Here is an 11441-nt window from a genome sequence, read left to right as displayed (position 1 = left end):
AGATGTGTATAAGAGACTTGCTATGTAATGTAGTTAGATTTATATAGCGCTTTATACAGAAGTCTCTAAGCGCTCGAGCTGTGGACTAGCTCGTACAAACTTGCTTCTCAAGGTCTACACGTCTCAGCTACCCAGTAAACCGGTACCAGTTATCCCTCGTCTGTCCACGAAAGAGGCTGTGGCCTATGTACTATATACATAATTTAGGTATACAAATAGGCTAGATAAATAATAATAGGCCTATAGGTACGGTACATACTTTGATGTTGGTCGTATCAATCAGTTCTTCAATGAAAAGTTCCTTTTGCAGTATGAAAAGGTTTCTCAGCTAGGAGTCGAACCTGCGTCCTCTCACTCTGAGACTGAACTTCATACCATACGACCACAGATGGCCATACAATATTTACAGAGATCCAATCCCCAAATACCTTCTCTTATCAACGACATTTAGGCAGCTCATATATTAGCATTATGTAATAATAATAATAATTATTATTAATATTAAAGATTGCCTGTGTGTTTTTTTCTTTACATGAGGTTCTTATTTCAATCATAATAATTGATACATCCCCCTTACTTTGTTTGTACTTCATAGGGCGGTACGATAGCTGTTCAGGCAGTGCAGTCAAGACCTAAAGAGTTCGCTGGCTGTGTGCTGATTGGTCCAGCTATCCAACCGACTTCAGAACAGGCGTCTGCTATCTCGGTTTGTTAAACGATATTCGATGATGATGATGATGATGATAGCAATGATATAATGAAGATAACGACGACGAAGTTTTGATACTGATGATATCATATGGTGGTGGCAGATGATGACACGACGACGAGTCGACTTCTCAATTATGACTATGATATATATTATAGGCCTAGGTTTATGGTGATATTGATTACGATGGTGTCGTCGTCGGCAACGACGACGACGACGATGATGCTGATGGATGATGTTGTCACTGGCAACGACGATGGCAGCGGCGGCAATGGCGTGGTTGACAAAACAGACGATTATGATAATGTTGATGATCATTGTAATTGTAACATGATTAATTATTTATTCTCTTCCAGCAATTTATCGACAAGACGGCCGCGTCAATCCTCCCCCTGTTCGGTGTTAGCAAGGTTGATCCAGATTCATTGAGTTCGGACCCGAAAGAAGTAATTACGTTTCCTTATATCATTTGTCAAATTGCCTAGTTCTAATAATAATAACATATTATTTATATGGCACCAATTCCAATCATGCTCGAGAGCATTGGCTACATAGATCAGTGGCGGATTCAACGACGATGCTTCTCTGGGCCCCGTTTATTTCGATTTCCTGGATCCGCCACTGTAGATGAATACAACATAATACATCCAGTGCTCCTACCTGATTCGATGCCACAGCACCCTATGGTACCCATATTCCTGGGTAAACAGAGGCAAACATGGGTGGGCGAAGTGTTTGGCCAAGAACTAAGTTAGCCTAATGGTATTCACCACCCGGCCTGAGAAACCATGTTAATCAGGGACCCGGTCACTATGTTACAACCTTACGAAAACGATAACAAATACGTCATTATCATTATCGTAATTCGTGCCTAAAACATTCTTGACAATGTACTGTGACAGTATAAGCTGAATATGATCCTTCATTCATGCAAAAGTCATGTAATGAATTTGCCTACTTTGTGACAGATATGCTATTGTACCGTCTAGAGGACGGGTTGTCTAAAAAGTTGATGACGTATACCGGTAAGCGTATTCGTTATCATTTTCGTAAGCTTGCAAAGCTCCCTAAAGGTCTTTTCAGAGGGTCTAAAATTACGCATTATCATCATTCCAACAGGTGACTGACTACATCAAAGATCCGCTAGTGTACCACGGAAGACTTCGTGCGCGCCATTCCGTTGAATTTATGGTAGCCATGGAAACACTTGAAAATAAAATCCCCAGCATCGAGTGGCCATTTTTCATTCTTCATGGAGAGGACGACAAACGCTGTTCATTGGACGGTTCAAAATTGCTGTTTGAGAAGGCAAAGAGCTTGGATAAAAAGCTGAAGGTTACTTGATTTTTTTAAAGAAAAGATTTGGTCCATAATGGTGTGTGGTTTATGAAACAAGTGGTCTCAGATCATCATCAATCAATATAATCATCATCATCATCTTCCTATTCATCTTCATCATCATAATTTATTTGTTTATTTATTTTCAATTTTTCGACAGAGAAACAAACGGGCAAAAAAGTTAAACAGTGGCCGTCGAGTTTAGGCAAAGTTTTTAAACTGTCATCAAAAGATCATTTTCAAATATAATATGTATGTACTGTATGCATGTACGTACACTTTTAAAAGATATTGGCAAATAAATGTTATTGGTTCTACCGTCAGCAGCCACCGACCCTAGATTTCAGAGATTTTGGTTTGTCGGGCTTTCCCTATTAGTCATTATCAGTTATAATTATTTTCATGTTACGTTTATGTCTTCCATGGTTCGTTACAATAATATGCCACGCAACTAATATTTCATATTTATGATAGGCCTATTTATTTTTACTGTGTTATTTCTTTAAGATCTATCCTGGTCATCGGCACGCATTGCATCGTGAGTCTCCCGATAAAGCTGATGCTGTCATAAAAGACATTGTGGCCTGGTTGGTGAAGAGGATTTAATCATTGGTATATGAAACGTCTCCGACATTTCTTTAACGAGAGGCCTGTATAGGATAGAATGAATCAAATGCTAGGCCCGTAGGCAGTATTTTCGATAGGGGTGGGGGAGTTTTTGGGGAGCCAAAGTGAGCTTTAGGCTGGTGGCCTGGGGTGGCCTGGTGCCGCCTATGACCCACGGGGGGATCAAGGCAGAGCCCTCTCGGAAGCTAAGACAAAGTAGAATTTTGAGGGCCTTATTATTCCATGGATTTCTGCAACACATAATTCGTGAATAGTTTATGTAAATTTCCATCAATTTGTTTGTTGTTAGGAACCTGAAGAAGTAACGTTTTATGTCCATTAATAATAATAATTTTGGCTTATATAGCGCATTATGCTAAAGCCTCAATGCGCTTAACAGTAAAAATAAAATTCGGGGGAAAAAAAATTAAGAAAAATACAAGTTAAAAAGGTGAGTTTTTAAAGCTGCCTTACATTTGTAGGCCTACATATAACACAGATTTTTGTTCATATGGATCAATTTGCAATGACCGGAGCTAATCAATTGCGAACAAATTACGTAGCACAGTTATAAATAATCAACGGTTGGAGGAGTTGGCAAATGCATAGCAATTCGTGATAATTTGGAACCATTTTATTGAAATAATAATAAGCTTTAAAAGGTACACCTTTTGAAATGTTGTGGGGAGGGGGCATACGTCAGTTGATTCAGTATGAATCAGGTGATTCATACTAGGATCTCGCAAACTATGCGGTTTCCTTCCTTACTTTATACTTTTTAGTCCCAAAATGAGCCTCTTTTTATAGGTGTGCGTTATTAAAGATGGGAGATAGTTATCGATATGACACGATACCAACAGACGATTGCACACAATATTTAGTAGTTAAATTGGAGTCATTTAGTTTTAAGCCTACTATACAATGATGCATGCACAAGACTGTATTTAAGAGTTGTTTATGGTAAGACAATAACGAACCAAATATTTTGGGGCCAACGTACAATCGTCAGCTAGGCCTAACACGAATTTTAGTGGACCAATTTTATTAACAGCAGGCCTACAATATGAACTACAGTTCGCCCTCCAATTCGAGACCACCTTTGTGACCTGAAAATACATGGGGTGGCCTTGGGGTTGGTCTCCAATTAGAGGGCTAGTTTTGTGTTAAAATGTTGAATATTTGTTGGAAAAGTGCTCTCGAATTGCAGAGGTCTCGGAATTAGAGGGGTCTCCAATTGGAGGGAGCACTGTATTTAATTCGTCTGATCATCATTAGGGAGGTTTCTCTAGCTTACGATAAAGATAACGAATACGGTTATACGGTACGTCATTAATTTTTTAGTAGATCCATCCCATACACTACCATATCAGTCACAGCATAGGTTATGCATGCCTTTTACATGAATCAATGATCATATTCAGCTCGTATATGTATTTTCAAGAATTACTCTCAGCTTAGCCGTGAATGACGATGACGAAGATATTCGTGTTTGTTATCGTTTTCGTAAGGTTGCAAAATTTCCTTATTAACATTCCGTTACATTTAATGTATAGACCTTATTAATTTTAGGTAAGTTAAACTTTCCTAAGTCGAAACTTTCCTAAGTCGACTTTGCCTTACTCGAATTTGCCTTACTCGAATTATTTCTAAGTTGAACTTATTTTACATGCCAGATTGTGGTGTTTTCCATTAATTAACAATCTATAAGTCGAATTTTATCTAAGTCGAACAATATTTCAATGGCATTTTGGATTCGACTTAGGCAAGTTCAACTAATCATTGTAAATTTTGAATATCCAAGTTACCAATCCTTCTGGGGACTAAAAACTCCAACTGCGCAATCCCAGAGTTGGAGATATTTTGTTATAATGCTTACAGGTCTCCCTCTAATTAAAGACCACCTCCAATTAAAGACCATTTTTCTGTGGTCCCAAATTAACAAATGTATTTTCTTTATTTTTCTAATTAAAGACTAAAGCTACTAAAGACCATGGAAACCCCAGTCCGAAAAGTGGTCTTTAATTGGAGGAATACCTGTATTTAAAACGATATGCATACAAATAGGTGTGCGCACGGTGGTTCGATCAGTCTAGCCTAGTTGGCATATTTTGTAGAAGAGTTTCCGTATGTTTTTTGAGTGAACAATCGTCGTAACGCCCGATTCCACTATATTGGAGGGCCCCCGCTTTACTCACGGTTCACTTGTTTTGATTATACGATTCAATGGGTGTGTTTTATATGTTGTTTTATATCTTGCGAGTTGAACATTTAAAATAGGTTTAAGGTAGGCCAATAGTAGGCTATATTTGTTAAATCTGGGGGCATACAGTATCAACGGTTATGGAAGCCCCATTTTCAATGGTATATTCTGTTACTTTTCCAATACGATCTTTTATAATCCTTAATATGTGACAGGCCTACTGAAAACTGTTATGAGTGCTTTTTTATAATGTTATGTATACAAACACACAAAAAAGAAACACAGATTCATTATTTTGAAATTGAAAACCTACAGTCAATAATAAATTCTGGCATTTTTGTTACCAAAGCAGCCACGTCGGGGCTGAGCGACGCGTTTAAGATAAAAAAAAAAATGCACCTCCTCTATACCATCACATTATATGGGGTATTAATTAAGGCAATAATACGTTAATTAATACCCCTATAGTATGATGGTGCACAGAAGGTGTAGATGGATTGCCTATTTCTATACTTGAACAAAACTAAATTTTATAATTATGTTATATGCACTGGCCTATATTATAGGCTATTATATGTACATAGGCTTTGGTTTAAGTAGTTTTAATAATAATTGTAACACTGTGTTTTATTAAAGAATTACATTTTAACATATTGTACTAAAATATATGCGTTAGCGTTTCAATTATCTAGGATACTCAGATATGTTGCTATTATAATTTGTCCTTGTTAGATGGGTTTTGTTGGTGGAAGTGGTGTGATGATGGAGATAAATGACGATAAAGACAACGTCGATGATGCTAATGATGATAACGACGACGATAATGTGATGATCGTGATTTTTTTATGTGCCCACATAGGCTTACATTACTGTCTTTGCAATTAATCATTTTCTTTTAATCATTTTACGTCGGTGACGAGTTCAATTCTAGTTATTGTTACTACTACTACTACTACTACTACTACTACTACTACTACTACTACTACTACTACTACTACTACTACTACTACTACTACTACTACTGCTACTGCTACTGCTACTGCTGCTGCTGCTGCTGCTGCTACTACTACTCCTACTGCTACTACTACCGGTCGCGAACGCCCACTTCGCCCCCTCTTGGATCCACCACCGATACGCATCAATAAAATTTACCAATTAAGTTATTATTATTACAAGCATGATGACGGTTTTATTTTCAGTCTGTCAATAATTATTCGATCAACAAAACAAATACGATACCGACGGTAAGTGTATCCAAGTACATTAACAAGAGAGGCCAGAAGAGACGTGAAAGAGGACCGATTAAGGATTATACTGTTGTATACAGTGATTTTGTTGTCATCGATATGGAGAAATCAGGTAAAATGTAGTACTGTACCCGTGCTATTCCTATTTAAACGCAATCTATCCAAAATGGAGCCCTCAAGCAAAGTGTGACATCTGTATTTTTAGTCTAACATGCACCGTGGTTTGCCGTTGGAGAGGATTCTTGGACTATGTACCACTACTGGTGTTGATACTTTTTGGCATGATTTAAAAAAAATATACATCATGTCATTGTTGTCTGTGTTCCCTCTAATTGACTCTCATTGTGTTTTTCAGTTCTTATTTTCAATGTAAAAAGTATATCAAGCACATTTAGCCTATTTTACACTACTATTTATTGCCAGCCTTTGAAATTATTCATCAAAAATGTATGTTAAATATTAGTTATTTTAACATTTAATTCCTAGATTTCAGACAGTTGTTGATAACCATATCCGATTGGTATGATGAACGGGATTCCATCAGAATGCTGAAAGTTTTATACAGGGTCATTCTGGAAGATACTCAAAGGCTTCAGGAGGCTAGTAAAATGATGGAATTACTGGAATGGTTGATTGGAACTTGGAAACTGAGTTCAACCAATCTCTATGAAACTATAAATGTAACCAATCAATTTGCGTTGTGGAATGAAATCAAAGATCGATTTCCACCATACCCATCCGAAAATGTTTTTCCAAACTTTAGTTTATACAGACGAAATATCATAAAGTTTGGATTGGCACTAACTGAGGGTCATATAGCAAAGATCAAGGGACTGGACTACAGAACATCATTTAAGAAATATCCAGACAGTTGGAGTTTGATTATGGATCTAGAACAAAAGAGGATAATTTGCGAAAATAACATCAACATAGTTATTAAGAAGTTAGAATGCAATGGACTATATACTGTACCGTTTGCTCTAGGTGGTGGTATGTTCATTATTGAATATTATTGTAATAACAAGTAATGGGATAGATAAAATAATTGATAAAATTCACCAAAAATTATGGGCTTTGGTGGTAGGCCATTGGAAAACGCAAGTTCAGAAGAATGCATTATGTTTTAGTAATGAATATTACATGGTACACACCAAGTTATACTTAAAAGTAAAATACAATATCATGCTACTACAGTATGTTTATGATATATTGGTCACATTTTGAGCTTTGAAGATGCAGTACATCCTTATTTAAATCAGTTATTTGGCCGTGATTAGAATCAGTTCATCGGTCATTAGGACTGCTTATGCAATGCGATTTCGATGCATTTCCTATTTCACACAACCTAATATTATTTTGTTGAATTTATAATACGACCTTTTGATTAAATTTAAGAATATGAATCAATGTCTTCTTTTAATTAACATTAGAAGGTATTGGGAATGCAAAAAAAAATTGTACCCCAATAGGGCTCAGCCTTTGACGGTACTCCACTTTCAGATCTCAATTCTCCCACTAGTAGACCTACCAAATCGATTCAGTTCGCGATATGCTCAGGGATGAATAATTTTCCTGACGAAAATTTGTCAATTATTATGTGAGAATTTGAGAGGCTATGCTATGGTATAATTGTGACATAAGATATGGAATGGATAGGGTTTCATAGGAATATCTCGAAACTCGGAAGTATGAAGTTGTGTTGGTCCGCCACTGACCCCAACACACTGTCTGGCAACCAGCTTAAAAAGGTTGAATACCCGGGCCCAAAATGCTAATTAAAACACAAGTCTTTTAAACGTGGCTAACGTTTGCAATTCATATTCATTATTATTTGTTGGCCAACCATACTTCTCGATAATATCATTGTTTTCTTCTTTGATTATCACGATGACCACATTGAGTGAAAAGCCTAAATATTAATACAGTACAGTATTATAATTATTATTACGAATCGAATGAACCAGCAGTACCGGTATTTTGAAGCAACACAATACAATTCTCCTTCAAATTAAAGATTGTAGTACAACTGTTTATCAGTGTGATTAATCTGCTCAAAAACAATTTTAATTACTTGTGCAAATATAAAGATGTGGGTAACCCACATCTTTTTATATACGACTTTCCATGGATCTCGACCTGCTATGTAGGCCCTCTTTAGGCTAGACGCGCCTAGGCGGTTGGAAGCGACGATCGAAGAAAAAAGGTTAAGCAAGCCAAGGACTTCGGTAACTTCGTTCCTCAGTATTAAAATCCTTCCATTGATGGGCACTGTCTAAAAATTTCTTCCAGCTTATCTCTGAAAAGATTGTAACCTTTTCGTCTGCAGTTGGCTCAACATGAATTACACAGGAGCCAGTGAGCTTCCATGACGGCCTGGGCTCGAACATGACACGTTGTTGTTTGATGTTATTTCGCGACGTCATCAACGAGTACAATACATTCATTATCCACCATCAACTAAACTGCTTTAAAGAAAAAAAAAGAATTGGTTCGTGTGGGAATCGAACACACAACTCCACAATCAACTAATCTGCCTAAAAAAAATAAAAAAATAAAAGAAAAAAAATAAAAAAAAAACTGGCTCGTGTGGGAATCGAACCCACGACCTTAAAAAAATAAAAATACGAAATAAATAAAAAAAATAAAAAAAAAATTGCCCCGTGTGGGAATCGAACCCACGATCGCCGAGTTTACTACTCCTGATCCAGCATGACTAAACGGAGGGAGGTAAACCGCGGCCCCTAAACCATAAATGCGATAAACCTAGTACCACACCAAATACCAGTTAGTCAACTCTGATCCTACTAGAAAAAATTCTTTGTATATATACACTGCAGGTTAATATTACGCATGGTCATGATGTCATGATGTCAAAAATGGGCCGTGGGCCAAGAGGGTTTATTTTTTGTCTAAAAATGTAGAATTAAATTTATAATCGATTTTTGATTGTTACCATCTCCATAACTTACGCACTTTCTTTTAAATAGACAAAAATGTTTGAAAAATTCATTATGCAAATTAGAAAAAAATAGACTAATCATGTTACGGGAAACCTGGTGGTTGTGTGTTCAATTCCCACACGAACCAATTTTTTTTTTTTTTTTTTTTTTTTTTCAAAGCAGTTTAGTTGATGGTGGATAATGAATAGCAAAACCTGGTGGTTGTGTGTTCGATTCCCACACGAACCATTTTTTTTAAAGCAGTTTAGTTGATGGTGGATAATGAATAGCAAACCTGCTGGTTGTGTGTTCGATTCCCACACGAACCAATTTTTTTTTTTTTTTTTGCCCGACGTCGCTAAACTTTTGAAATTTACAAACTATATCCAACGTATATATAATAAATGTTAAAATTTAGACTATATGTTATGTGTAATACATCTACGTAGTTTAAGACATGATGATGAAATAAAAGTGAGACGATCCCACAAAAGAGAAAAAAAAAACTACAGGTATAACCAACGTCGGCCCAACTGTTGTCACCAACCTCCACTAACGTTTACCGACGTCGGGCCAACAAAGTACCCTTCCTCCCCCCCCCCCTTTTTTTTAAATTAAATCTTTCAGCTGATTTTTATGATAAATCACCGTATTTTTTTAAATAAAATCTAATCCTAATTCGTACACTGACTACCACCGATCTGACTACAGTACTTCTCTTGTGCGTCGGCCGACGCAATAAAGAACGCAAAGCGACGAAGAGATCGTTTTTAAGTTAACCCTGTTTTCCACTAGGTGAATTTATCCGCGCGAATCAATCTTCGGTACGCTTTCTGAGCTCTGATTGGTTGCGCATATTTTTCACTTCGCAAAAACCCAAATAGAAATGTGAATGCGCATGCGTATGAACTGACGCTTTGATTCGCGCGTAAATTTGCCTAGCGGAAAACCAGCTTATGCGCATTTACATTTACATTGGAGTAAATCAGAGCTAAAGCTGGTTTTCCACTAGGCGAATTTATTCGCGCGAGTCAAAGCGTCGGTTCGCTTCCTGAGCTCATTGGTTGTGCATTTTTTCGCTTCGCAATAACTCCGATAGGAATGTGAACGCGCTTCAGGAAGGGAACATACGCTGTCGATTCTCGCGAATAAATTCACCTAGTGGAAAACAGACAATTAGCAGACGGCGTCGCGTCGTCTATAGTTGGATTCGTCGTACAACGTAGTGAGTGCCCGGCTTAAGGAAGATTTGACATATTTTAGTACATAACTACAATTTGTTTTAACAAATATTTTTTTCCTATTCGTATACTTCACAAGCGTAACTAATTTACATTAAAGTGAGCTAAGTATTTATACAATAAGATAATTAATATAGTATTTCGATAAACTAGTAAACAGTAAATACCCATAACGCGCATAACACACAAAACGTTGTTATAACGTTCGCGAACGTTGTGGTTAGATAAATAATGTTCACACTACTGCAGTCACTACGTTGTAACAACGTTCAAACATTGTGACGTTGTGAAATTAGGTTATAAGTACGTATATCTTTATCACAAAACTGTAACGTTCTTATAACGTAATATTAGGTAGTTTTCGCCCCACGACGCTAACCTTAACATTAACGTTTAGTACCCAACATGCAACACGATAGCTACGCCCCTTTTGTAAACAAATTGAAATACGCATGCGCAAACCCGTAACTAACGTACGTCGAGCACTTAAAATCCTGAAATCAACGTACTCCGCAACGCAAGATGAATGCATTGTGACTTCATCCGTTAACGTTAAGGTTAAAGTCGTTCGGCGAAAACTACCTATTGTTAGTTAGGATCCAAATGGATCAAACCTTCATGTGTCGGATATTTTCTCCTGATAATAGGACATGGCTTTTAAACACGTAGAATTTTTATTTATTTATTTTTTTTTTTTGGACTTTTTGCCCTGTGTTGCATCTATCTTCCTTCCTTCCAACCTTCCTCCCCCTCCCCTTCCTGACTGACTGACTGATATATGATGTTGAAATCATTAAATTTGTATATGATCTTTTATTTATATTTAAGTAATGTGTTTGGCGGTTATTCTTCAGATCAAAAGACATACAGGACAATCAGGTATACATCTACGGTAGTTTGATAAAAAGTTGTTCCCAAGTTGATTTAGCATAAACAAACATATCAGAGTCCTTAGGTCGTGTAGCTAATCCATTACGGATACCAAATGTTAAGACAGATTCTTCTTCCTTAGATAATGTTTCGCCATTTAAGTTAGTAATTATATGGTTAGGGTAGTTACACGTTCCATTGATTATTGCATGTTCACGTAGAAGGTTGTTAAATTTACGTCCATGGCGGTAAGATACCTTACGCATTTCCTTATCTACAGTAGTCCTAACA

General features: G+C 36.8%; 2 protein-coding genes across 2 annotated transcripts; both read left to right on the top strand.

Moving 5' to 3' along the window:
• The first annotated feature begins 263 nt into the window (after positions 1-263).
• On the top strand, positions 264-5517 carry LOC117118577 (monoglyceride lipase-like). The gene is made up of 5 exons (XM_033263193.1): positions 264-272; positions 596-706; positions 1066-1155; positions 1829-2044; positions 2555-5517. The coding sequence occupies exons 1-5, from the start codon at positions 264-266 to the stop codon at positions 2651-2653; spliced, it is 525 nt and encodes a 174-aa protein (XP_033119084.1). The 3' UTR covers positions 2654-5517.
• On the top strand, positions 3367-7141 carry LOC117118576. The gene is made up of 4 exons (XM_033263192.1): positions 3367-3375; positions 5586-5687; positions 6053-6212; positions 6587-7141. The coding sequence occupies exons 1-4, from the start codon at positions 3367-3369 to the stop codon at positions 7126-7128; spliced, it is 813 nt and encodes a 270-aa protein (XP_033119083.1). The 3' UTR covers positions 7129-7141.
• The last annotated feature ends 4300 nt before the right edge of the window (positions 7142-11441 follow it).

Source organism: Anneissia japonica, unplaced genomic scaffold, assembly GCF_011630105.1.
Source record: "Anneissia japonica isolate Jap-2015-1 unplaced genomic scaffold, ASM1163010v1 scaffold284789_len57268_cov186, whole genome shotgun sequence".
Classification (NCBI taxonomy): domain Eukaryota; kingdom Metazoa; phylum Echinodermata; class Crinoidea; order Comatulida; family Comatulidae; genus Anneissia; species Anneissia japonica.
The sequence above is the reverse complement of the archived record's forward strand: the minus strand, read 5'-3'. Positions and strand labels throughout refer to the sequence as shown.

What these genes read in the sequence shown, in the direction of transcription:
- LOC117118576 (XM_033263192.1), top strand. An exon ending in ACGACGATAATGTGATGATC is followed by an intron (nt 5,688 to 6,052) that starts GTGATTTTTTTA and finishes TTTTATTTTCAG; the next exon opens with TCTGTCAATAATTATTCGAT. An exon ending in CATCGATATGGAGAAATCAG is followed by an intron (nt 6,213 to 6,586) that starts GTAAAATGTAGT and finishes TTTAATTCCTAG; the next exon opens with ATTTCAGACAGTTGTTGATA.
- LOC117118577 (XM_033263193.1), top strand. An exon ending in AACAGGCGTCTGCTATCTCG is followed by an intron (nt 707 to 1,065) that starts GTTTGTTAAACG and finishes ATTCTCTTCCAG; the next exon opens with CAATTTATCGACAAGACGGC. An exon ending in TGAGTTCGGACCCGAAAGAA is followed by an intron (nt 1,156 to 1,828) that starts GTAATTACGTTT and finishes TCATTCCAACAG; the next exon opens with GTGACTGACTACATCAAAGA.